Source organism: Myodes glareolus, chromosome 25, assembly GCF_982192425.1.
Source record: "Myodes glareolus chromosome 25, mMyoGla1.1, whole genome shotgun sequence".
In the NCBI taxonomy this organism is placed as follows: domain Eukaryota; kingdom Metazoa; phylum Chordata; class Mammalia; order Rodentia; family Cricetidae; genus Myodes; species Myodes glareolus.
The window spans coordinates 46,134,680-46,162,644 of NC_142050.1; the positions used below are offsets into that span (position 1 = coordinate 46,134,680).

Sequence of the window (27,965 nt, forward strand, 5' to 3'; positions counted from 1 at the left end):
GATTAGCAGATGGGGTTTTATGAAATTAAAAAACTTCTGTGTAGTATAATAAACAATCACTGAGTGAATAGAGACAGCCTTCTGAGTGGGGCAAAACCTTCACAGCTATTCATTTGCCATAGGACTGAGATCCAGATATAACAAGAACTCAAAAAAGAAAGAAATCAGATGAATACCTAGAAACAGCTAGAATTTGATAGAAAGAAATCCAACAGCACAGCTGATAAATTAGCTAAAGCTAACACACAGACTCTTCTCAAGATGGACTACAAATGACCAATTAGCATAAGAAAAATGTCTGCATCATTAACCATTTGAGAAATGCAAATTTCTTGGGGGTTGGAAGGATGGCTCAACAGCTGAGTGTATGTTTCAGAGGACCAGCATGGTTTCCCAGCACTCACTCTCAGCTGCCTGTAGCTCCAGGGCCATGGGACCTGACACCCTCGGATACTGGTGGGGATGTAAACTCGTCCAGCTACCACGGAAGTCAGCATGAAGTGTCTTCAAGACACTAAAAATAGATAGCGCATGTAATCCAGCTATAGCATATAGAATGAAAATACACCCGACTTCCCCAGTTTTGGTCCAGTGTTCCCATACTGTTCTCCTCTTCTTCCTTTGGGAATGTGAATGATTGCTGTGTGTCACAGTGTGGTGGAAGTTGAAACATGAAATATTCAATAGCGTATTCATCCAAGACTTCAGGTCAACACACCACAGAGACAGCCACACATCAGTGTTTGTGGCGGCATTGTTAACAACAGATCAACAATGGAACAACCTAAGTGGTCTAAAATGGGAGACTGGAAAAATAAATGTGATAATATATGGCACAATGGAACCCTTTTACGTTTATTTTATTTTTGAGAATTTCTAGTATGACAACTATAGTTAAGTCATTTCTAACCCCTCTAACTCCATCCATGTCTTCCCTATTTCCTCCCAACCTCATGACCACTTATCCTGTATTATACCTATATACCCACATGTACACATATGTATACATAAATACTACCTGTCGAGTCCATGTATCATAGATAATATGTGTATGTGTTTAGGGATGACCACATGGGATTGATAACCTATTGGGAAGTTCATCCTTGGAGGAGACCGCCTCTCTCTTAGTACATTATGATTACCTAAACAAGACCTGCACACAACACCTGTGGACATCACAATAGGATTTTATTTAGCTATGAAAAACAATGACATTATGTCGTTGGCAGAAAGTAGATGCAACTGGAGTTAATTACATTAATTAAATTAAGTCAGTTTCAGACAAATATTGCATATCATTTTTGTGGATTCTAAATTTTTATGTAAATAAATAAAAATCATGTGTGTCTATCTGACACGGAAAAAGTGACATTTTCTAGGGGAGCAGAGGAACCAATGGGAGGAGAAAGGTAGGGAATATGGGGATATGCTAAAAGTACGTCATTTATTTATTTTATTCTTTTCTTGTATACTCCAACCATAGTTGCCCCCTCCCTTCCCTCCCCCTAGTCTTCCCCCCACCACCTTCCATCTCCTCCAGATCCCCACACACCTCTCCTCAGAAAAGAAGAGGCCTCCCAAGGACATCAACCAAACATGGTATAGTAAGCAACAGTAAGACCAGGGCTCATACTATCATTTCAAGGCTGGACAAGGCAACCCAGCAGGAGGAAAATGGTCTCACGAGTAGGCAAAAGAGTCAGAGACAGCTTCTACTCCCACTCTTAGGAATCCCACAAGAACACCAAGCTATGTAGCCATAACATATACACAGAGGAAGTAGGTCAGACCCCTACAGGCTCCCTGATCTTTGTGAGCCCCCATGAATCCCAGTCAGTTGATTCTATGGGCTGTGTTTCCTGACTCCTCTGGTTCCTCTGATCCTTCCCGCCCCTGCTCTGCAGGATTCCCCCAACTCTGCCTAATCCCAACCAGAATTCTAAAGGGGAAACAGAAGAGGCTCAGGGCAGCAAAGTCTGGCAGACCAGGAGCATGGTTTTCTGTAGGTGATGCTGATAGCTGGGAATCCTGCAGGACGCTTTAGAAACTTCTCTAAAGTACAAAGCATCAAACATTAGAATATATGAGCATAAAAATAACAGTGAGGATTGCTACGCCCAATACAAAACAAGCGCAAGCCCCAGAGTGCAAAACCATCCACGCTTTGCCTCTGAGGAGGAGCTTGAGGATCCAGCTGCTCTCCCGCTCCTCCAGCTCCCGCTTCTGCCTCTCCACCTCCTGCCTCACCTTGGCCAGGTAGCACCTGTAGGCTTCCTGGGACTCACTGTAACCACCATTAAGGAGCTCCTGGGCATGAAGGAAGAGGTCATTGCTATGGAAAGAGCCCTCACGCTCCTGCTCCAGCCCCCTCACCAGGGCCATGAGCTCTGCCAGCTGTCCCTGCTGCTCTTCCCCTGAGGCCCTGTTATTAAAGGCACAGTACCTCCTCCCACACTCGTGCACCAGGCTGCGCAGGCTGTGGTTGTCGGTGTGGGTCACAAACTCATCCAAAGTCTCATCTGCCAGGTCTTCCTTGTGGGTGAAGAGGACGATCATGTGCCTCATGACTCCTGCCCCGAAGATCTCCTTCACCCTCCTCACGGCTAGGGTGTCCTGAGCTGTGAAGCGTCCCAGCTGGGTCACCAGCAGCAGCACGTGGGGTCCTGGGGCACACAGCAGGTAACAATCTCCAATGTCCTTGTCCATGTCTTGGTTCTGGGCCTTTGACCCAAAGATGGGGGGCGTGTCTACCACTAGCAATCTCCTTCCCTTCCATGTGCCCATCTCTGCCTGGCTGGTCCTGGTCACTGACTGGGCTCTGAGCCTGGACTCGAACGCTTGTCGGCCGAGGATGCTGTTCCCTGTGGCGCTTTTCCCGCAGCCAGATTTACCCACCAGGAGGATCCTCAGTGGCCCTGACCCTGGGATGCAGCCATCTTCCTTTCTGCCTTTGGGGGTAAAGGGAAGCTCAGGCGTCAGAAATGATTCATGAAGAAGAGGACAAAAAAAAAAAAAAAAAAAAAAAACCGACAGGAAATAGTGCAAACCAACCAGGATTCGCCGCTCTGTTTTAACCACGCACATCCACCACACACCACACACTTGTAAGATAAAGTGCTCCTGGCGGTCAGAGGCCAGGGCATTTCCCCTAGGGATTCATCAACCCAGTGCCTACCGTTCTTCCGGGACTTTCTTTCTGTCCAGGTCTAAAGCGGTAAGCCCCTGCAGATGGCTCAGGGCAGTCTAGCGCTGGCCGTTCTGTCTGTCTGCCCTTGTCTTCATCTCCTCCCACTGTCCCTGGTCTCTCTTTTACAGGATGGTGGGGTTTTATCTTGGGGAACTTGCTTGGGAAGCATGGCAGCTAATGGCCTAAGGCGCTCAGTTATCTGGTGGTCCATTTGCCTTGCTGTAGGTGTCTGGAGGGAAGCTTGTCCTTGTCTAAGCACTGAGCTGTGGTCCTTGACTGTTGAAAAGAAAGAGTCCCACCCCTAGCAGGATTCTTACCTGTGGGGAAGGTATCTTTAACACCTGTCTGAAGCATCTCCATTTTTTTTTTTTATTTCTAGAAAGGAAAATATACAAAGAGTGTTCATACTGGCTTTGGATATGATACGCAACACCAAACACAATATTCTGTAGAAAGGGACCTCAGACCAAAGAAGGAACTGCTGAAGTCACATGCATGTCCTTAGGGGTAGCCCTAAATGACCCAAAGGAGAAAGACCCAAGAAGAGGGTACGTGTAATGTGATCACATGGCGTCGTCACCATGACTTGTCTTCAGCCCAGCAGAATGAAAGTGGGCTGTGTACCCACAATAACAGTTAATGATGCTGGCCAGTTATTTCCTACTGAGCACATGGATATCTGGTCCCTCCTGCCCTGCCCGGAGCTTAGCTGAGTCCAGACCACAGGGCTTTCTCTGTCCAAACTGGGAAAGCCCCAGACAAACCAGGACCAGCTGTTCACCCAGGAATAGGGGGCTGTTGTGGGGCCAGACTGGGGAGTAATGGTTGTACCCAGGAAACAGAAGGAAGGGCTAAGCCCTGCAGCTGCACAGTCAGTGTGCTGTGCTCCCAAGGTCACAGTGGCTCCTGTGCTCCCAAGGTCACAGTGGCCCTGCTTCCAGCTCAGTCCTGGACTGGAGACACCTTAAGGGTACCTCTCTTGCAGGGCCCTTCCTTTCCTTCTGCCCTGTTCCTCACAAGCCTCTCTTGATCCTTGTCCTGCCCCACTCTCCCTACCTCCTGTACCAGGCAGGGGATCCACAGGAAAACGACTTCCTAGCTTCCTCGCTGGAAGGTACCTGCACAGACACTCCAAATGCAATGCAGGGCCCTGCTTGGTCAAAGCTTCTAGGTGTTTCCTTGAACCGGGTTCCAGGAGCAGGCCTTGTATTAGTCAGGGTTCTCTAGAGGAACAGAACTTACCAAACATATTCACATTAAACATATATTCTATCCCATATATTATGTATATGTGGAATAAAAAGGGAATTCATTAGAATGGCTTACATGCTGGGCTCCAACAATGGCTGTCTAACAGTGGGAAGCCCAAGGAGTCACTAGTTGTTCAGTCCACGAGGCTGGGGTCTCAGTTGGTCTTCGGTACACACTGGAATCCAGCCGCAGGCTCCAATGCCAGCGAAGGGATGGACTCACTAGGTCAGAATGAGGTCTAGCAGGCGAAGAGAGAGCTTCCTTCTTCCACGTCCTTTCTATAGTTTGCTAGCAGAAGGGGTGACCCAGATTAAAGGTGGCCTTCCCACCTCAAAGATCCAGATCAGATCTAAATTAAAGAATTTAATGAAGAAAAAAAGAATCCCTCACGGGAGTGCCCAGCAATTTGAGTTTTATTAATCCCACATGTCGTCAAGTTGACAACCAAGAATCAGCAAAATGGGCCTGAAAATGAACTTCTAATTACAGAATCTCGGGTCTTTGTTAAGCCAAAACAATTTTTAGAACAAAACACGTTTGGGAATAGATGCATTTCCTAGGTGCCCTCTACATATGAGACTGGCCAGACACCAACTGGGCAAGAAACATAAATTAATAAGCAAGTTTGGGATCTTTTCATTTTGATACTGAATGCCAGAACACAGCATTCATCTCAGTAACTTCTTTGTCGTTCATGCTGAAGATGTTTGCATGAAGATATGGCTCCAGGAGAGACGTAGCAGTGACTCTGAGTCTGTCCCTGTGACCACGTCACGCGTCCCCATTTCTTGGGTCTTTTCCCTTTGGGTCAGCAACTCCCTGTCCCTTGGCCTTTTGGCTCTGTAGCCAGTCCCACAGAAACTAATGTAATCTGGTTCACAGAGAGGCCCAGAACCCTCACAGGTCTCAGAAAAACTGCTAGTTGTGTATCTCTGGTGTGGGCTTTCACATGGAGACCTGGCCCTGAGCATTAGTGTCTTCCTGCCCTTTCAGGGGTTTTCAGAGAGTCAGTCTAGCTCAGCTTGATGGCAGCTGCTGGGCCAGCAATCTGAGCACACAGGAATGCAGATGCTGCTGCTATGAGGGCTGTCGTATGCAGATCACCTTACAGTTGTGCTGGGAAGTACAAGGCCCAGGTAAGAGGCTGGGGAGGCGAGTACCTCAAAGGGTAGGAGGGAGCATGTGCAGCCAACTACAGAAAGGAGCGAAGGGGGTGGTGTTGATGTTTCTAAGCCAAGATCTGGGTACCCTGGAGGCCCTGTGCTGCTTTACAGTCCTGTGAGGAGACCAAGACTTTCCACACAACACTGCACGAAAGAGCAAGGGTGATACCACCACAGCTTCCTGGACAGTGTGTCCCCAACTTAGGCTGATAGGATGGGGTCTCCCTCTGTGCTGCCTGTTGCTCCTAGGTGCTGACCAGCGGTCTCTCAGGCATGACTACTCAGGTAGTCCTTTGGCCAAGCAACAGGTAGCGGGTCGTTCTCCCAAAGTGAATGCCTTACACTGCTGCTATCTTAGGATCCAGTCTGATCAGAAAGGGAAATGAAAGCAAGGTCAAGAGCATCAGGGGTTTTCCCATTTCTTAAACCTTCTTTAGACTTGAGAACCTCTCAAAGGTTCAGAGTTTCCCTCTCTTGTGCTTTCTCTAGTTGGAACCCACACACTTCAAGCAAAGTGCCTGTCGCCTTTTCTATTTCCAGGTTGCACCCTCTTTGCATTCTGTCCCCTTCGGGGATCTTATTTTAAGCCACCACCCTCTTGGGACAGCTCTGTGCCTTCCTCCCCCACTGGAAGCCAGACATCAACCCCCTCCCCACCTCACAACCATCAGGCCTTCCGCTCACTTTTAAGTGGTCAGCGGAAGGATTGGTGGGTGTGCATCAGGTATTTCCTGCCCCTGGTTGGACCTCAGAGCTAGCAAAACTGGAAGAGTTTCCCAGTGCCCCTCCTAGGGCGCGCTCCCTGGCGTTGTGCAGGACTGGGAGAGACTGGAGGAGAGAGCAGGTTTAGGCCACGCTTGGAAACCCTCTGAAAGGTCTCAAATGTTGGCCTTGAGTGGATTGTCTTAGTCTCATCTGACAAAAGGAATTATACTATTCTTTCCCATGTCCTTGACCACTGCGTCTTGAAGAGAAATGGTCCCTGATCAGAAAAGCACGACGGGCTGTGAAGACAAACCACTGTGCAAAGGTCATAGGGGTCACTTCCAGAAACAACCTTTCCTGCTTGTAACTTCATTCTGCTTGCTTTGCCTGATCTTTTTTTTTTTTTTTTAGTATATTACTTTATCCAAAACACAAAAATCGAATGCTTTATGTGAACAGATCAACCCGAGTAGCACCCTGACATCCTTCTCCGTCTTTAAAATGAAAGCCATTTCCCTCCTGTCCAGCACTGTGAACACTCACCAAGAAAAAGGAAAGCAATGGGAAAGAAATAAGATGAAAACTCCAGGGGACGGGGCGATGGGACAGCCAGTCCAGCCAATCAGTGAGTGCCGGATTCATGGACCCTTGTTTCAAGACACTACAGAGAGACTGGAGAGACGCCTCAGGCTCACACACAAGGAGTGGAGTTTGTGTTCTCCGAGCCCACATAAGAGATGAGTGTGACTGTGTTCATCTCTAGCCCTGGCACTGGGGGGACGAGGTGCTATAGAGGCAGGCAGATTCCTGGGGCTCCTTTAGATCCCTCTAGCCAACCCAGGCAGTGGTGGGTGAAGCCACTCGAGTGAGACCCTGTGTCAAATGCATGTGGAGGGTGATAGAAGACAGGGTGAGATGTCCCTGCTCTCCTGCAGTGAGAACCTAAGCAGGGCAGTTCTCACCCATGGAAGTGCTCCTGACTGGGACTGGATGGAGCAGATGTTCCTAAGGGAGTCTAGAATTCCTTCTGGACCATGGGTAGTGTGGGAATTTCAAATCACACATGAGACCAGTGCTCCATCTTCCAGCCCAACACTAATTTCCAAGATCACAGGAAGTAGGGCTGCTCCGTCCTGAAGAGTGACTTCCCCTCAGCCAGCTCCTCCCTAGCCTCCAGACACTTAACACAGCCTGGCTGAACAGTCATGGGGAAATTACTTTAAAACTAAGTCCATTCCTCTCCCTCCCTGGAAACGCCTGGCAGGAAACAGAGTCTCTAAGAGTCCACCTCCCTGAGCCCCTAGTCGGGTATTAGGCTTGTCATCTTGAGAGAGAAAACTCACTGATGCCTCAGACAGGCTAGAAGTCCTCTGGGAGAATCCTTGGGGCACAAGATGCTATGGCTTCCCCAACTTTCCTAAAGTTAATAAAGAGATCAAGTGCCTTGCCTTGCCCTTTAGGTCGACACTAATTGTTACCTGGAGATCTAAGGGTAAGCCGGAGAGAGGAAAGTGTGTGCACGCATGCAAACACACACATGTACACACACCGTACACACACACGCACACACACACAAGTGCACACACCGTACACACACACGCACACACACCCACACACACACAAGTACACACACGTGCTGCATGCACTCTCACACACACATGTACACGTATACACATGTACACACACACACACACACACACAGAGAAGCCCCGTTACCTGGTGGGTGCTGGAGGATCTTTCAATTCAAGGTCTACATGCACTGTGAAGCAACTTCCTGTCCCAGGCAGTCTTTCACATTGGTTTTTAATGTCTTCATGAAAATACAAGAGCTATGAGAAGAAAAAAAAAAAAAACAGCTCACAAAATCTGTCTGCCGGAGGGAGAAAGATGGCATCCGTGGGGCACAGGAAAGAGCAGTGTGCACAGGTTTCTTGGCAAAGCTGTGCTCAAAGGGCTACTAAAAAAGCGACCAGGGAAGAGTTTTTTGAGGTTTTTTTTTTTTTTTTAAATAAAAGTCAGTTCTCTTTCCTGCCCCACCCTCGTCGCCCACACCGCTGAGATGCTCTTGTGAAGGACTCATTCTCTACAAGACTAAGAGAGTAGAGAAGCCTAGAAGCACGCCATCCCAAGCCTCCAGCTTCTCACCTCTGGGTCAGGTAGAGAGCGTGCATCTCCCGGCCCCTGCACTCACATCTGCCCTACAATGGAGACTAAAGGGGCTTTCTGGGGCCCACTGGACAAACCAGCAGGTGCCACGATTGAGCCAGGCTATGGTACCCTGGCTTCTGAGGAGAATGTGGGAGGACAGAGCTTAGATTTTCTCACCTGGGCAGATCTCGTCTCCACGGGACCCATGGAGTTAGTGACCCAAGCAATGGTCTGACTTAGGCAAAGCAACAAGCGTTTAGGGAATCCCGGTCCCTCCTGTCCCTTCTTGCTGTTCTACTGGGCTCAGGATTGTTAGGGTGAGCCAGATCTCCTCTCTGGAGAACTATTCAGGTCCCCCCTCTTTCTGGTATGTTTGAGTTCAGATAATAGTCTTTTTTTCTGCGTGTTTTGCCTACATGTATGTAAAAGCCCTTTACACAAGCTTAGTGCTTGCAGAAGACAGAGAGGCTGCAGGATCCCCTGGAACTGGAGCTATCAACAGTGATAAAGACTATCTGAACTACTGAGCCATCCCTTCAGTACCACGTTCAGATGGTTTAAGAAAGTCTAGGCAGGAAGGTGGGATGTGAGTGACTCGGACCCCCAGCTGAGTGTAGAGAGCAGGGCATTCCAATGCAGGAGCACACACAAGTAGCATTTTGCAGGAAAAGCCAGGCTTGACTTCCACACGCCTTCTCGAATACAACTTTAACTTTTGAGATCATTGTGGGCATTATGTTGAGTGAGATGTAGGCTGTGACCCAGTAAGAAAGCATTTCTCCTTTTAGCTGTTGAAATGTTTATCTAATTATTTTTATCAAAAACTTGGTAAAAATTAAAAAATTGATAGTCAGCTATCAGGATAAGAACCTGAGTGAACAGGGAAGCGGCAGAGAAGCAGTCAGTGACCTTCTCTCTTTCTCTTTCTTTCCTCTGTCCTCTAAAATGCTTATGGCTAATTTTAGTCAACTAGTAGCTAGCTCTGCTCTTTGATTCAAAGTAAGCTTTATTGGTGGGCTCGGGAATGTCAGCGTGTGATCAGAATATCCCACAACAAGTTCCAGAACGTTGTCTAGTGTCTTATTTTTGCCAATTAATAAAGATCATCTCTAAAATTGAAATAATGTACGTGGGTTGTCACGACCATGTTCCCCACCAAGGCCAGCTTTCAAAGCCGCCTCTGTGTGTGTTTTATAAATATGTCATACATGAGAAGGGAATGGAATGCTACTGACAGTTCCGGGGCCACCCAGGCCTCACAGGGCCTCCTCAGAGAAGTCAAGTCCAGCAGCCTTGACACTTGCAGGCTAATCCTTGTGCGTCAGAGCCACAGAGAGAAGCCTATGACCTCGAGCCACACCTGTCTGCGCACTAGGGACGCTGCCTTTGGTCCAGGCCTTCGCTGCTCTAACCAGGCTGTTGTGGCTGTTTCTTTGACAATGTGACCTTATAGATTCTCTCTCTCTCTCTCTCTCTCTCTCTCTCTCTTTCTCTCTGTCTCTCTCTCTGTCTCTCTCTCTGTCTCTCTCTCTGTCTCTCTCTCTCTCTCCCACTCTCTCTCTCTCTTTCTCTCTCTGTTTCTCTCTCTCTGTTTCTATCTCTCTCTGTCTCTGTCTCTCTGTCTCTGTCTCTCTGTCTCTGTCTCTCTTTCTCTCTCTCTCTCACACACACATACAGAGGGGGAAGAGAGAGAGAATTTCAAAAATTTTAAGTGATATAGTGAAGAAATTAAAGAATTAGAAACTCTTAAGTTCAAATAGGCTACTTAGTAACTGTTGTCACTGTCTTGTCAACACTGCCCCCTGCTGGTTACCTCTTAAGTTTGCTGTTTTGCTTTTGGCCCAGTCTGGAAATGTTAAACAATATTTTGAGGGGTGTGTGTGTGTGTGTGTGTGTGTGTGTGTGTGTGTGTGTGTGTGTGCGCATGTGTGCATGTGCACTCCTGAGTTAACACAGGGAGGCCGGAAGAGGCTGACTGAAGGTGTCTTCTACCACTCTTCCACCCTTTGGCTTTTAGACAGGGTCTCTACTGAATCGTTGTTCTCTGCTAGACTGGCTGCCGGGAGCCCCAGGGTCTTCCTGTCTCTGACGTCCAGTGCTGGGAGCATAGGCTCACTCAGTCACACCCAGACTTTCTCTGGGTGCTTGGAGCTCGAACTCAGGTGCCCATACTTGTGCACAGCAAGGGTTCCTGCCCTCATCTCTCCAGCCCCAACAATGTTTTCTTTGTGACTTGCTGTCCTAGGGAGTCCTTTCTCATCCCTTGTTTAAAAGCACGTGGCTATGCCTGCACAAGAATCCAAACATGAATGCCTAGGTCAGTTTTGTTCACAATGTCCAAATGTATAGGCAACACAGATATTTTTTATTAGGTGAATGGATAATTAGACGAGGTGACACATCCAGACAGCAGAAACCAGAAAGAGACGCACGGAGACCCAGAGGAAACCTATGTGCATGCTGCTAAGCAAAAGAAGCTGCTCTGGAAAGGCTCTGGGCTGGACCACAACTCAGCCGCATTTTGGAGATGGCAACTGTGAAGACCTCGAAGATCACTGTTGTCAGGGGCGTGGGGAAGTAGAGGGAGAAATGAACAGAGGAGAAGATTCCCTGGGAAGGAAAAATAGAAGAGATCTACTGGGCTAACTGGGAGGGGTGTGGTTGGGGGATGGTGGGATGGGAACTAGAGGAAGCAGGTTTGGTGGGCTGGGTGCAAGAGGCTGGGTGGAGGCAGGACAGAGGGGAGAATAACAAAAGAGATTTCTTGATGGGGGAGTCCATTTAGGGGTTAGGGAGGAACCTGCTGCCAGGGAACCCTCCAGGAACCCACAAGGATGACCCCAACTAAGATTCCTAGTAATGGTGGAAAGAGTGCTTGAATTGGCCATCTACTGTAAGCAGATTGGTGACTTTCCTAATTGCCATCAGAAAAAATTCTATCCAATAAACAGATGGAAGCAGAGGCAGAGATTCACAGTCAAGCCCTGGGCTGAGGAGCTCCAGGAATCCAGTTGATGACAGAGAGGAAAGATTGTGTCAGCCTTGGGGGTTCAGGTCATCACAAGGGAACCCAGAGAAACAAATAACCTGGGCTCCTGGAAGCTCACAGACTCCACTGACAGCTAAGGAGGCTGCATGGAACTGACCTAGGCACTCTGCACATGTATGACAGTTGTGTAGCATGTTCTACACTTGGTCCCACACCTAGAAGTGAGATCAGGGCCTGTCCCTAACACGTGCACTAGAGCATGGGAATCTATTCATCATAGTGGGTTGCCTCTCCCGGCCTTAATACAGAGGGAGGAGCTTAGTCCAACCTCAACTGGATATGCCATATTTTGCTGACACCTACGGGGGGGCCTACCCGTTTCTGAACAGAAACAGAGGAGGAGCAGATGGGACAGATAGAGGGGAAGGAACGGAAGAAGACGGAGGGGGGAAACTGTGACCAGGATTAAAATAAATGAAAAAAAACTTATTGGATCAAAAAGTCATTAGACTATGACTGCTGTTATTTTGGCATGAAATATGATTCTACATGGAATGACCTGTCCCTGCAACTTTTGGAATATACTATGGTAGAAGCAGGAACTTTTTTCTTTTTATTTACTCTTCTCTTGTACAATACATCCTGACTGCTCATTTACATGCAGGTTCTCTTCCAATAGGAGGTATCAGAAGATAAAATATAATGTAAAGATACTGGCCAGCGAGTGAGCTTGAGAGGCAGGTGACCCAGCCTAATAAAGAGGTTGTGACTGTAAGTTGCAAAAGACAATTTCATTAGTCAGAGACAAAAACACAAGAGCTGTGTATTTCACAGCTATAAAGGTGATTAAAATACAGAAAGATTTAAAAAAGCATTTTAAGTGTATTCACAGCATGGGAAAATAGTTGAATGTCATATCTGAATCAGTTGTTCTCAGGTCACTGAAATAGGAAATTTAAAAAAATTATAGGCCAATTTCTGGCTTTCTGGGGTCTGACTCACACAAGTACCTGGACAAATCTGAAACAAAAGGCCGGCCAGGGTTCTGCTGCTCCAGTGAGAAGCTGAGACTGCTTGTGGTCCTCTCTCCATGTCGCTTTCCTTCCGGATGCAGGCAGCATAGTAGCCATTGGTTTACTATAAGAGATGGGCTTGTGGAGGGGTTGTAGGAGAGGATAGAGCTTTAAGCCCTGGATGTCAGCTGATTTAAAGGCTCGAGATGGCTCTCCCTGTCGCCATAGCACCCGCATGTACCTCATGATGCTGCGGTGTCTGTGTTTGTGTCTCCTTGGGAGAGGAGAATCTAGGTGTTGAAATACAATACCTACACAGGAGATCTGTTTTACTGCACAAACACTACAATATTCAGTATCTGACCCAGCCAACGTCTCCCAGTAAATAGTTCCCACAATTTTACAATTATAATTTGTAAACTGAAAATAAAAACTCACCGTTTGCACTATCCTTCTTGCTCTAACTCCTATCTTTTTCCTTCTCTCTCCCTCAAATTAATGAGCTGTTTTTTCTTAGACAAGAATTATTAGACAAGACTCTTAGACAAGAATTATGGGTTAATGTAAGATGTAAGAGTTAATTATTAAGAAGTCCGAGCTAATAGGACAAGTAGTTTATAATTAATGTAGGCCTCTGTGTGTTTCTTTGGGACTGAACAGCTATGGAATGAGGCAAACAGAAAGCTCGACCAAAACACATGGGCTCAGATAGTCCCAGACATGAGGATCACAGGAGATCCTTTGGGAACTCCAGGGAAGGAAACTGATGGAAAGCATTGCTCTAGCAGCCGATCATGGGGGGAAGAAACAAACAATCAAAACACACACACACACACACACACACACACAAAAAAAAACAAAAAAACCCAGGCTTTGGCCCTAACAGCCACGTAGTTTTGAGGAGACTATAAATGATCTTCAGTCTCTTTCAGGAACAGCTGGTCCTGGAAACAGAGGAGACAGGAGGCCATATCACAAGCTTTTGAGTTTTTCAACTATTTAATAGATCCACGTGTATGTTCCCATCTGTCAAGTATGTCCCCCATGTGTCCACAAGTAGACAAGGGTTGGTAGTTTGCTCACCAGAGCATTAGTACTGGGAGGTGAACATTCAGGGAGAGGTTCCTGTTCTCATCCTCATGGAGGACTGGCGTCATTGTAATGAGGGCCTGTTGGAGTGAATGTGTCACCCTAGTGCCATGTAATGACATGGTGCCTGTCACTCACGTCTCTTCTATCGATCACTATGTGAGAGGACAACAGCAAATGGTCTGAGACTCTGGAATCCAGTTGCTGGCAGCTTGTTCTTTATCTTTCCACCTGCAGAACTCTCTTTCCTCTTGCTGGTTCTTTATATTTTGGTAATTTTTTCATGTATGATGCTTTTTGGAAACACATAATTATATATAATCTTATAACTTTAATCTGTAGAAAACCTATGTCTGGCAAACTCCCAGGCCTCCATGGTGGACCTACCACAATTATTATCTTAAATGGCCACATCAAATTGCCCCCTGACTTCACATCTCTCTACTCATAGGCTAGGGAGCTCTCTGTCCTCATCAGAGAAGTTTCTTAATGTAGGAATCTGTATTTCACACACACACAAAAAAAACCATCAAAACTCAGAGGAGTGTCTGTGGAATTCACAGGCATAAATGTATTATTCCTATTGTGCCTTCTTCTGAGGCTCAGACACCATCCAGGAAGAAGGATGAAAAGATTTTAGATCCAGAGATCGAAGAATTGCAATGAAGTTGTGTCTTCTAAATATGAGAGTCTTGCTGTGTTTAGGAACACTGTGATCAAGCCAGTCAGTATTCTAGCATGGAAGGGAAAGGAGCTCACTGGCCCCTCCCCTAACTGAAAGATGTTGACGGTGGCTTCTAGAGGAGGAGGAGTCGGCTTTCCTTATGGTGCTGATGCAAGGGTAAGTTGAGCAGCATCTGGTGGACAGCCCTACACACACGAGAATAAGAACATGAAATGATGTCACAGATGGTTCTGAGATCAGGGAGGATGTGGAGAGATTAAAGAGGCAATGTCAAAAATACACTATATGTATGAAATCCTCAGAAATTAACTAAATGTATTACTTGAAAGTCATTGATTAATGCTGCTAAAATTGTTATAAAAACTTTTTATGTTTTAAAGGAACAGGGTGAGAATTCACTGTTACTGAATTTTTCTCTATGTACAGTGGAAGTCATTGTCCCTGCAGCTCAGCTCTATGGGCTTTGGACTGAAGGATTTTGGCTGCAGAGTCGGATGATGGGCTCATTCACTTATGCTTTTCAACTATATCCTTCTTCCAGGAAATGTGAACTCCTGCCGTGTGGATCTTACTGAGGCCCGAGAGGAATGTTTCATCTTTGGGGAAAAGGTTATTTTAATTGCTATTAATTTTCTTTCTATTTCTATGCCTAAATTATGAAGTAGCCTGGGACCCAATTAAAACAAGATCAAATGAAAAGTCATGGGATTCTGTTACTTAGTTTTAAGGAGATTCGTTATCACTTCTCTACCCTGTGTGCCTTATGTGACAGAGTGCTGCATTTCAGCACTACTGTGTGGCTGTTGACACCTGTGTTGGTTCAGGTGAAACAGCCTAGGCCCAGCAAGAGTGGAAAGTCAATGCCGCAGTGTTCCAATAAAAACTCCCTGGCTGATTAGATTTGCAAAATTACAAATAGAGGCAACCCTTCCTTATAGAATCAGTATAGTTACAGAAAATGTAGGTAAAAAATAATTTTACAAAATGATTTTTAAAGCTGCTTCCTATGTAAGGTAGAACTGTATGTACAAGCTTAATTTTCATTGATTTTATGTGAAATTTAGTTAATATTCTTGATATTCAACACTTCTGTGTACAACATAAGTGCCACTCATCAATGTAACCTTTAGGTAGATAGGCAGAGGGGCTTGGTTCACGATGTATTGGTGTTTACTCCACTTGTTCTTGATCCTCCTTGTCATTGCAGAACCATTTAAAAGCCTCCACATTGATGTCAGGTGTGAAGACTGCAAGCCTTGTGTGTTCATGTGGTGGTCGGGGAATCTCATAACTTGAGAGTCAGAGAAAGGAGGAGAGATGTGAGTTCAAGGTCAGAACTGCTTGTTTAGCAATCAATTTCTGACCTGGTGTCAAATTTCAGACCAGAGATTACATACTGACAGCGTAGTGTTTGAATGAAGAGGCTGATGTTCTGGATACTGAAAACTACTTTTTAAAAATTCTTCTGCGATTTGGGCACTCAGGTAATAGATGGCACTTAACTTGTAACAATATAAACAAGTTCTTTATATACCCAGGGTTTCTTATTTCTTTAATTTCTCCTGAGTGAATTACATAGGTCTCAAAAGTTTAATCCCTGACATGGACTACCTATTCAACTCATTTGCATAAAAAGTGAAAATGGTTTAGTTTCTTTGTAGATAATACAAAAGCATTGTAAATGTATTTGAGGTGTGTGTATATCTAAATATCAAAGTGAAATTGAAAGAATATATATATATATGTATATATATATATGTATATATATATATATATATATATATATATATATATAACTCCTGGTTTTCTGAAATCTGACTCACTCAGGTACCTGTATAAATCTGAAACAAAAGGCCGACCATGGTTCTGCTGCTCCAGTGAGAAGCTGACTGTGCTTGTGGTCCTCTCTCTGTGTTGCTTTCCTTCCAGATGAAGGCAGCATAGTAGCCATTGGTTTACTATGAGAGATGGGATTGTGGAAATGTATGGGTGGAGGGGTTGTAGGAGAGGATAGAGCTTTATGCCCTAATGTCAGCTGATTTAAAGGCTCGAGATGACTCTCCCTGTCGCCATAAAACCCGTATGTCTAACATGATGCTGCAATGTCTGTGTTTGTGTCTCCTTGGGAGAAGAGAGATCTAGGTGTAGAGACAAGAGTGTTGAAATACAATACCTACACAGGAAGTCTGATTCACTGCATGAATGTTACAATATTCAGTATATGACATGGTCAAAATCTCCCATTAAATAGTTCCTAAAATTTTACAATTTTAATTTGTAAACTGAATATAAAAACTCACCATTGTCACTATCCTTCTTGCCCTCTTATCTTTCTCCTCCGCTTTGATTTTTTTTCTTACTGATATATATCTTTAGAAAAATGCATAAGTGTATGACTCCAGTAGGCTGTGCCTGTTCAGTGATGCTTGCATGTGTAGATGTCAGCTCTGAGTACTAGATACTGGATAACCAGGTGGAGGACTCATCTCTAGGGACAGCTAATTCTCCCTCTATCAGCAATCCTCAGTTGCCTATAGCTCTCTGTGTTGGGTTGTGTTCTCATGAGGTTTCCTCCACCCACAAAAGCATGTCCAATAGGACTATCTGTCTTTCTGCCTCATTTTGGCTCCCATATTTTGTGGTTTCTTGGTGTAGATACCATGTCATTTCTAGGAGACACCCTCACTGTGTCTATGACAGTATGGAACTCACCAACAAAGCTGCAACTTGTGCTTCCAAAGACCATGAGGGGCAAATCCAGAGATGAGACAGGTCAGCCTCTAGGGCCTCTAATGGAAGGAGCAGAGCACATTTTACTGTTCCTCTGACAGGGACTGTACCTGACTGTGCTGTGGCACCATGCAGAGGATGTCAGTGGGAGTCCATTCATCCTCATGTGGAGTCTCACTGAAGGACAATTTCCAGATGCTGGTGTCCTGTGATCCACACTGAACCTTCAGTTACTCCTCTGCCTCCCACACCTTCCTCAGCAACTTGAATCAGATTTTGGCACCAGATGGGGTTGGGAGCAGCCCCACCAAATTAGAAATTTTATCCCAGTGATTTTATAGCTAGGTCAGGGATCTGGCCTACTTGGCCCCTTTCACTAAATTTTTGGTTTTTAAAGCAATTCCTGCAAATGACAAAAACACAAACCATTGGTGGAGGTTCACCAATCTTCAGGAAAAGGGAAGGGCCAAATAGAAATTTCAAGTTGAACCATAATAGTATATCGACATATTTATTCAAAACTATATATAAAATGTAGGAACGACATTCACAGCAAGACTGATGACTACAAGGCCTTAGACCTATAAGGGATCTATAGTCATCAGGTTATAAATCTGGCTTCTTCTAGGTGGACTCCTGTGAAGAAACATAGGAACATATGTCTAGTCTTTGAATAGCCACCAAATATGCCTCCAGAGGAAGAAGTTCAGGGTTTTTCATTACACGTGTTTATTAAAGTTATATCTGTATTCCTGGGTCATGTCATCTTAATCCAATGGATTACTTGATGTTTCTAATCAGGTCAGGCTGAAGGACAAAGTCAGCAATGAGAAGGTGGGGAAACTGCTATATCAGGAAATGAAGATTGAGGCCACATTCTGGAAGTTTGTGAGGCTGATATCACATACCACAACACCGACTCTGGTAATTCCATTTTTCTCTGACTGTGGTGTTGGCCAACACAAACATGATCCCTTGTCCTGGATCTATTGGAGACAGCTGGGTACATGATGGCTTCTGGGTGCAGCCCACACACCCATCTTGCCAAAATTGTCCAGATTATGTCTCTGGTGTCTATCATACATGATGAAGGCCATGTTTTGTACTCCTGAGTCCTCTCCGTGTTTAGAATATCTCTTGGATTTGAGGAAGAGACTACAAATTTGACACAGGCTTCTTGGTGGAAAGTGAGCCACAGCCCACATAGCTGTCCATTTGGGGTCTGTCATCAACTCAGGTAGCCTTATTTCTGCATTTCATGTGTTTGGTGAACAGAGTCTAGACTCGTATAAAAATCAGATAAAGTCATTATAGGGTCAGGTGCCTTGTAATCACTCTTGATATTTAGTATGATCATGGTTTTATCACTAAGGAGAGAGAGTCCTTCTCACATTAGAGTCATGGTTTCTAGTCTCGGTTCCCTTACTGTCAGAAAAGTATTGGGTCTTGTAAAGAGAGGGAGTGGCCCATACACCAAAAATTTAACATTGACTTGACTTACTGGTAATTAGGGAGGTTGCAGGGCCCCACTGATAATCAGTTTATGGCCTTTGAACTACCTTAATTTTCAGACAACCAACTCATGGTGTTATAGTGTGTACATGTCCAAACCAGACCAAAGGTCAAACTGTTCTTCTTGACCTAGACACAGAGGATTTCCTGGGTGCGGCCCACTCACCCTCCATTCCAAGCTGTGTCCTCATCATTTGACATTAATGTGTGGCCCAGATTATTTCGAAACCATGATGCTGCCTTGGCACATTTGTGAGTAGTTTGCCTGTGTTGGGACGATCACAAGTACAATCCACAAGCCAGAACAGAACCAAAAGGAGCTTTCAGATGATCTCATTATTGATCAGAGTTCATGGCCTATGATCTGATGTTCCTCACTGGTGAAGATTTGAAATGTCCTGGTGAACATGGCATGGCCTTGGTCACAAATGAGGCTGTGGTGCGGTCAAAAGAGTTGACATGAAGATAATGTCTGGCTTGAGACCAGGTCCTGGTTATTGGGGCATCCATTTACTTTGATCCTTATGATGGGGTTTGGTCCCTTTAAGGCCTGGCTCCTGCGTGGTGGGATTTGGTCCTGGAATGCAGAGAGCAAGGGTGCGGCCCACACACCCTTGAAGATGATCACTCAGGCTACCTGCGGTTCGGGAGCAGATTGGTTTCCTTTGAGGTCTGATCATGGCCTGGCCCCTAGGTTAGGAATCAGGTCATCACCGGGATCTGGATCTCAGGAGATATGATGTGTCCAGGAGTCAGTCACTCAGAAGAAGACCAAATATGCATTAGGCAGCAATTCTTAGAAAACAGGCTGTTGTGTGAGTTACATCTGAGATCTGTTCATTCCTAAAGATCTCAGTTTTAGATCCCTTTAGTTCAAGGTAAGGTTATGCCTCAGACAGCTGCAGGCACAGTATGACTCTCTTTTTCCTATGCTATGTCTAGATTGATATATCATTTCCGTGAGCCCATGGCACATTACGGCGGTGGTTCATACATGGTTCCATGTGTTGAGGGTGTAGTCTGCATCGAATGAAGTATGTGGGTTCAATCCGTACACCTCTTGTTGAGCATGTCAACTTCCAGTACGCTCAGAAAAGGAGTAGTATAGTTGAGGCCAAGATTGTAACACCAGAAATTCCCCCTTTATTGTGCTCTGGTGCAGCTTATACATGGTCTCCTTGACTAATGGCCATGCCTAACTCTCAAATGTAAGCCCACCAGAAACCACTAACCTGCCATCACAAACTCCTGCAGGTCTCATGTTCAGAGCAACTGGAAAACAGGTTGTTTGCTCAGGGCAGCTGCAAGCATAGGAAAATAAGCTGCTTACTCCACCAAGCTGGGCATCATCGAAAATTCAAGGTCTGGGGTCCACAGCACCCAACAGTAGTGATATTCTTTACTGTATGTCCATGTTGTTTTGGGGCCGGGTATGTTCTGTGTCCATGTTTTGACCCCCTGGATGGTACCTGGGACTTCTCTAGAATATGAGCACTCTGGGCATTCATCTGAGCCACACTCACTTCTCAGGCACAAATCCTTCAAAGTTGATTAATATAATCAGCTGGCTGTTTATCCCCCAGCAATTGGGTTTAGCCCTTCAGTGTCCTGTCCTCTTCCTTGGCTGCTCCATGGCTGGTTGTGTTTTGCTCCCACATCTGTCCTCTGAATCAGAAGATTTTGTCTGCAGATCCAGGTGATGAGCAGGGCTCAGTTCATTCACTTATGATTTTCAACCATTTTTATTTTTTTTCAGGAAATGTGAAATACTGCCTTGTGATCTTTATTGAGACTTTCAAAAAATGTTTTCATCATCTCTGGCAAAAGGAAATCCTTGATACCGTTTGATTTTCTTTCTATTTTGTGGAGTAAATGTCCTGACTGTGAAGCATCCAGGAATGTGAAAGAAACATGAAAAACTGGAAGTCATGTGAACTTCCTTCCTTAGTTTTAAGAAGATTCATTCTTCCTTCTGTTACCCCTTGGGCCTTACAGGACAGGGATTTGCATACTAATGCCTGTCTTTGTGCAGGAGAAATATCCTTGGCATGGTGATACTGGAGACTCAACTCTGCAGTGTTCTAGTGATCCAAGCAAACACCATGGCTGATGGGATTTACAAAACTACAAGTAGAATCTGTCCTTCCTTGTAAGTCAGTACAGTTGCTAAAACTGTAGGGACAAAGACAATTTTATAGAATGCATTTTTCTTTATAGAAACTGATTCTTTCTTTAAGAATTTTGGGTGTTTTTTGTTTGTTTGTTTTTCTGAGACATGTTCTGTCTTTGACTTTCCTGGAATTAGCTGTGTGGATCATGCTGAACTCTAACTCAGTGTTCCACCTGCCTCTGCCTCCTGATTGCTGGGATTAAAGCTCCATGTTTCTGCCATATGCCCCCCACTGCTCCCCTACTTTTGACTAGTAGTGTTTGGCTTTACCAATGACCCCGGGCTATCTAGTCATTCCTGGTTGGTCACACAAACAGTGGTTGGTGTGGGTTCTAGATTGTGGAGTGGACCTCAATTCAAATCAGATATTGGTTGGATTCTCCCACAAATTTTGTGCCCCCATTGCCCTAACACATCTTGCAGACAGAACAGATTTAGGTCAAATGTTTTGTGGCCATGTTGTGTTTGCGTTTTAGTAGCTTATAGAGCACCTTCCTGCACCAAAGACACCTCAATGTAAGGTGAAGGCTCCATGTAGTCAGCAGCTCGGATTCTCCATATCCACTGAGTTATGTGGAGTAGACCTCAGCAATGGGACCTTGTTGTCAGTCTGTGGAGAGCAACATATAGTCCTGGCAACAGCTTGGGTTGTTTTGGGGAATTTTTATGGTACCCGTTGACCAACAAGTCAATTGAATAGAAAAAGGTCTAGGTACAGGAAGTCTTGTTTGGTGACAAGGGATGGCCAGTTGGGATTCTGTCTTCTTTACTAGACTTCATTAGGATCACCTGCATTTATTTGAAGGAGTTTTTCCTGCACTAATTTTCCATACCACCTTGAAATGTCCCTCAAATTCAGCTGCCTCTCTCTGCATTTTATCCCTCACCCAAATCTACACTCCCCTCCCCACCTGATCCTATGTTTATCATTTCCCCAGCCCTTAGTTAACCCATAAATTGTATTTCTCTCCTAGGGAAATCCATGTGTCTGACTTCATCATTTTTTGTATACATATTCCAGATTTAGAAGGACAAAGGGCAACATCAGGAAATGAAGCATCACAAAGGTTCAAAACAAAGTTGGTTTAGAGTTAGGGAAAATAAAAAGTCATACTATTATTCAAAATAACTAAACACTATGCTTACTTAAAAGGCAATCTGAAAATTAAGATTAAAACCTAAGATATTTTATTAGCTCAGCTTCATTACCACCAAAGAGAGAAAAACTACCCTTGACTATAAATATAAAGACCAACATAAATTATGATACAAAAATACTAACAACATTTCCTTACTTTTAATGTAAATGTCAATAAAACAAATTTATTTTTCCTCAACAACTTTGAGAGATAAATGTTACTTTATTTTTCCAATTTGACAGATGAGAAAATAGAAATATAATGAAACTAGATGAGCAAACTTGAGGTCTTTAAGATCAAAAGCAGAATCAGAACTAAATTTTGGATCTATTGCTACGAGCTCCACTTAATTTTTCACTGTAATCTGAATATCAACAATAACAGAAAAAGATCAAACATCCCTATAGCATCAGTACTAGAGAGGACAAGACAGGAATATCAAGAGCTCTGACTGGGCTAGAGCACTTGTTGCTACAGCAGAGGATTAGGGCTCTGTCCCCAGCACCTAAATGATGGGTCACAACCACAAACTTCAGTTCTAAGGAATCCAATGTCTCTTCTGACCACCACAGCACCAAGTACACAAGTGGTACATATATATATACAAGTAGTCAAAACATTCACACAAAAATAAATTTAATTTTTTTAAAAATAAGAGTTCTACACGAGCCTGGGATAAATGCCACTGTCTAAAAAAACATGACAATTAATGAGTACTGATTTTCAGCCTACTTTATGGCACATTTCAAAATGTTGCCTCTCTATCATTTTGTGATAATTTTTACCAACTAGAATGAAAACCCGAGACAAACACACCTATCCTCCTGCAACCTCTATTGCACTCTGAAACACAGCTTGCTCCAATACTAAGGGAACTTAAGAGGTGGGTGAACAGCCATGCGGTGGGACACCCCACTCTCTAGGGCATCCACAGTAGGACAAAACCCCGGGGTCCCTTCCCCAAATCCCTTGGCTTTTTTAGCCAGTCAACAGAAGAATGTCCTGCAGGTAGGCTCCCCAAAACCAATTCCATCTACCGGGCCCTCTAAGCTATGAGCTTAGAGGACCCCTGCCTATGAGCTAAGAACTTGCTACAGTACTGAGGGGACCAAGTGAGAGGACCAAGAGAGCGAACAAAGAGAGAAGACCAAGAAAGCAGGCTCAGAGAGACCTCAGAGGCTTTCTGAGACAGACACTGACTGTACAGAGCAAACCAAGAAAAACTCCCAAACACTCCAAAGATTGGACAAAGACACAAAGACACTGCAGGCCTCGTTTGACGGAAGAGATGGGTAGGCACCAATGCAAGAATTCCTCCTGGCAATAGATGGAGATAGAGACAGAGACCCACATTGGAACACTGGACTGAGCTCCCAAGGTCCAAATGAGGAGCAGAAGGAGGGAGAACATGAGCAAGGAAGTCTGGACCACGAGGGGTGCATCCTCCCACTGAGACGGTGGGACTGATCTAATGGGAGCTCACCAAGGCCAGCTGGACTGGGACTGATAAAGCATGTGATCAAACTGGACTCTCTGAATGTGGCTGTCAATGAGGGCTGACTGAGAAGCCAAGGACAATGGCACTGGAATTTGATTCTACTGCATGGACTGACTTTGTGGAAGCCTGGTTTGTTTGGATGCTCACCTTTATATACCTGGATGGAGGGGGGAGGACCTTGGACTTTCCATGGGGCAGGGAACCCTCACTGCTCTTAGAACTAGAGAGAGATGGGGAGGTGTGAGGAGGGAGGGAGAAGGGAGGCAGGGAGGAGGTAGAAATTTTTAATAAATAAATAAATTTAAAAAAAAAACATGGTAACACCAGAACCCAGCAAAAATGAAACAGGAAGACTTGATCATCCTAACCCAGAAGAAAACGCCTTTAACCTAACTTTGTGAAAATGATGGGGACTTTTAAAGAGGGAATTAAAAACACCCTTAATGAAACAGAGGAAAAGACAAACAAAAAATTGGGAGAAAATAATCATTCAAAGAAACCACCCCCCCAAAAAAACCAATCAAACAAGTGAAGGACTTGAAGTCCTTCAAGACTTCAAGTCTTCAAGACTTCAAGACTTCAAGACTGAATAAAGAAAGCACACTCCAAGGAAATTCTGAATATAGAAAATCTGGGTAAATGAACAGGAACTACAGAGACAAGTATAACCAACAGAATACAAGAAATAAAAGAATCTCAGGTGTTGAAAATACTATCGAAAAATAGATTCATTGGCAAAAGAAAACATTAATCCCAACAAATTCTTAACACAAAACATCCAGGAAATCTGGGACATTATGAAAAGAACAAACCCAAGAATAATAGGGACAGAAGAAGGAGAAGAAATTCAGCTCAAAGGCACAGAAAATATATTCAATAAAATCATAGAAGAAAACTTTTCCAACCTAAAGAACCTATGAAAGTACAAGAAGCTTACAGATGACCAAATAGACTGGATCAAAAACAAAACAAAACAAAACAAGTCGCCTTGACATATGATAATCAAAACACACAGAATAAAGAAAAAATATTAAGAGCTGCAAAGGAAAAAGGTCAAGTAACATATAAAAGTAGACTTAGCAGAATTACACCCAATTTCTCAATGGAAAGTTTGAAAGCCTAAAGGTCCTAGACAGATGTACTACAGACACTAAGAGACCACGGGATGGAAGCCCAGACTACTAAACCCAGCAAAGCTTTCAGTCACTATCAATGGAAGAAACAAGATATTCCATAACAAAAACAGAATTAAACAATACATACCCACAAACCCAGACCCACAGAAAGTACTAGAAGGAAAATCCCAACTCAAGAAAGTTAATTGTACCCACAAAAACACAGGCAACATACAACCCCCCACCAGTGTAACCAAAGAAGAAAAAAACAAACACTATTATCAAAATATAAACCAGAATAACCACCACTGATCATTAATATCACTTAATATCAATGGACTCAATTCACCTATAAAAAGACACTGGTTAAGAAAATGGATACAAAATCAGGATCCAACCTTCTGCTGTATACAAGAAACACACCTCAGTCTCAAAAATAGACACAAACTTAGAGTAAAGGGTTGGGAAAAGTTTTTCCAATCAAATGGACCAAAGAAACAAGCGGGTGTGGCTACATTAATATCTAACAAAATAGATTTCAAACTAAAATCAATCGGATGACATGGAGAAGGACACTTTGTACTCATAACAGGAACAATTCATCAAGATGCAGTCTCCATCCCAAACATCTATGACCAAATACAAGAGTACCCACAAATGTAAAACAAACATTACTAAAGCATAAATCACACATCAAACCCCACACACCAATAGTAGGAGACTTCAATATACTCCACTCTCCCCAGACAGAAACTTAATAGAGAAATAAGAGAACTAACAGATGTAATGAATCAAATAAACTTAACAGACATCTATAGAACATTCCACCCAAACAAAAAAAGAATATACCTTCTTCTCAGCACCTCATGGAATATTCTCTAAAATTGATCACATACTCGGTAACAAAGCAAACCTCCACAGACACAAAAAATTTGGAGCATCCCCTTTTTATCTGATTAAAGTTAGAATTTAATAACAACACTACTCTCAGAAAGCCTAAAAACTCATGGAAATTGAACAATGAGCCACTGAATCACACCTGGGTCAAGGAGGAGTAGAAGAGAGCATCATATAAATAAACTGAGAGAAAAAATGATCATTTTATTAGATGCTGAAAAAGCATTCGACAAAATCCAACATCCCTTCATGATAAAGGTCTTGGAGAGATCAGGGATACAAGGAACATATCTAAATATAATAAAAGCAATATACAGCAAGTGACCGCCAACAATTAAATGGAGAGAAACTCAAAGTGATTCCACTAAAATCAGAAACAAGACAAGGCTGTCCACTCTCTCCACATCATTTCTTAGTTATTGAAGTTTTTGCTATTTACTATAAGACAACAAAAAGTGATCAAGGAGATTCAAATTGAAAAAGAAGTCAAACTTTGTTATTTGAAAATTATATGATAGTATACATAAGAGACCCCAAAAACTCTACCAGAGAACTCCTACAGCTGATAAATACCTTCAGTGATGTGGCAGAACACAAGAGCAGCTCAAAAAAATCAGTAGCCCACCTATATAAAAATTATAAAGAAGCTGAGGGGAAAATCAGAGAAATATCACCTTTCACAATAGCCACAAATCACATATCTTGGGGGTAACACTAACCAAGTAAGTAAAAGACCTATTTGACAAGAATAGGTTTTAAGTCCTTGAAGAAAGAAATTGAAGAAGATACCAAAAAATGGAAAGATCTCCCATGCTCTTGGATAGGAAGGATCAATATAATAAAAATGGCAATCCTACCAAAAGCAATCTTTACATTCAATGAAATTCATATGAAAATCCCAATACAATTCTTCACAGACCTTGAGAGAACAATAATCAACTTCATATGGAATACCAAAAAACCCAGGATAGCAGAAACAATCATGTACAATAAAGGAACTTCCGGAGGCATCACCATCCCTGACATCAAGCTCTATTACAGAGCTACAGTAATGAAAACAGCTTGGTATTGGCATAAAAACAGAGACATTGGCCAATGGAAATGAATGGAAGACCCAGATATTAATCCACACACCTATGAACACCTGATTTTTGAAAAAGAAGCTAAAATTATACAATGGAAAAAAGAAAGTATCTTTAATAAATGGTGCTGGTATAATTGGATGTCAACATGTAGAAGAATAAAAAGTAGATCCATCTATGCACAACACTCAAGTTCAAATGGATTAAAGACCTTGATATAAATCCGACCACACTGAACCTGATAGAAGAGAAAGTGAGAAGTAACCTTCAATGCATGCGCACAGGAGACCACTTCCTAAATATAACACCTGTAGCACAGACATGGAGAGCAACAATAAATAAATGGGACTGCCTGAAACTGAGGAGCTTCTGTAAAGCAAAGGACACAGTCAATAAGACAAAAAGGAAAATAACTTCACCAACTCAACAACAGAAAAGGACTGATCTCCAAAATATATAAAGAACTCAAGAAACTACACATCAAAATTCTAAACAACATAATTTAAAAAATGAGATACAGAAATTAGCAGAGAATTCTCAACAGAAGAATCTCAAATAGCCAAAACATACTTAAGGAAATGTTCAACATCCTTAGCGATCAGGGAAATGCAAATCAAAGCAACTCTGAGATACTATCTTATACCTGTCAGAACGGCGAAGATCAAAAACACCAATGATAGACTATTATGGAGAGGATATGGAGTAAGGGGAACACTCATCCATTGCTGGTGGTAATGCAAAGTTGTTCAACCACTTTGGAAATCAGTAATGGCGGTTTCTCAGAAAACTTGGAATCAATCTACCTCAGGATCCAGCAATACCACTCTTGGGCATATACACAAAAGATGCTCAATCATACTACAAAAGCATTTGTTCAACTATGTTCATAGCAGCATTATTTGTAATAGCCAGAACCTGGAAACAACTTAGATGCCCCTCAACTGAAGAATGGATAAAGAAAATGTGACATATTTACACATTAGAGTACTACTCACTGGAAAAAAAAACATCTTGAATTTTGCATGTAAATGAATGGAAATAGAAAACACTATCCTGAGTGAGGCAACCCAGACCGAAAAAGATGAATATGGTATGTACTCACTCATTAGTGGATACTAGCTAAACAAAGGATACTGAGCATATAGATCATGATCCTAAAGAAGCTAAGTAGTAAGGTGAACACTAAGAAAAACATATATAGATACACCTGGAAATTGGAAACAGACAAGATCGCCTGACAAAATTGGGAGTATGGGTGGGGGGGAGAAGAAAGAATATAAGGGGAAGAGGAGGGGAGAAGGGGAGGGGTGATGAGAGCTTGAGGGAATGGGATAGTTTTGACAGAGGAAGGACAGAGATGAGAGCAAGAAAAGAGGTATCTTGATTGAGGGAGCCATTATAGGGTGAGCAAAAAACCTGGCTCTACAAAAATTCCCAGAAATCCACAAGGATGACCCCAGTTAAGACCCTAAGCAAAAGAGGAGAGGGTGCCCAAACTGGCTTTGCCCTGTAGTCAGACTGATGATTATCTTATATATCACCATAGAACCTTCATCCAGCAACTGATGGAAACAGGCAGAGACCCACGTTGG

At 43.6% G+C, this 27,965-nt stretch overlaps 1 protein-coding gene and 1 long non-coding RNA gene across 4 annotated transcripts; one reads left to right on the forward strand and one right to left on the reverse strand.

Annotated features, from left to right (window-relative positions):
- Positions 1 to 1,167: 1,167 nt before the first annotated feature.
- Positions 1,168 to 8,282, reverse strand: LOC146894411 (GTPase IMAP family member 3-like). Of its 2 annotated transcripts, none has more exons than XM_087901655.1 (5): positions 8,023 to 8,282; positions 4,514 to 4,726; positions 4,244 to 4,424; positions 3,505 to 3,562; positions 1,168 to 2,948 (listed from the first exon to the last, which is right to left on the reverse strand). In XM_087901655.1, the coding sequence occupies exons 4-5, from the start codon at positions 3,545 to 3,547 to the stop codon at positions 2,068 to 2,070; spliced, it is 924 nt and encodes a 307-aa protein (XP_087757781.1). In that variant the 5' UTR covers positions 3,548 to 3,562; positions 4,244 to 4,424; positions 4,514 to 4,726; positions 8,023 to 8,282; the 3' UTR covers positions 1,168 to 2,067. The 2 variants fall into 2 exon arrangements, with proteins under 2 accessions (XP_087757781.1, XP_087757782.1); XM_087901656.1 differs by having other exon boundaries at positions 4,514 to 4,787.
- A 6,052-nt stretch (positions 8,283 to 14,334) lies between these two features.
- LOC125404428 (uncharacterized) lies at positions 14,335 to 21,892 on the forward strand. 2 transcript variants are annotated; one of them, XR_015002480.2, is made up of 5 exons: positions 14,335 to 14,386; positions 14,772 to 14,839; positions 15,438 to 15,714; positions 17,762 to 17,884; positions 20,229 to 21,892. It is a non-coding gene; the product is annotated as an uncharacterized LOC125404428 (long non-coding RNA). The 2 variants fall into 2 exon arrangements; XR_015736687.1 differs by lacking the exons at positions 17,762 to 17,884; positions 20,229 to 21,892 and having other exon boundaries at positions 15,438 to 15,761.
- The last annotated feature ends 6,073 nt before the right edge of the window (positions 21,893 to 27,965 follow it).

Coding starts and splice junctions, on each gene's coding strand:
- LOC146894411 (XM_087901655.1), bottom strand. CDS start 3,547: ATGGAGATGCTTCAGACAGGTGTTAAAGATACCTTCCCCACAG. Junction 2,949..3,504: donor TAAAGATACCTTCCCCACAG/GTAAGAATCCTG, acceptor TTACCCCCAAAG/GCAGAAAGGAAGATGGCTGC.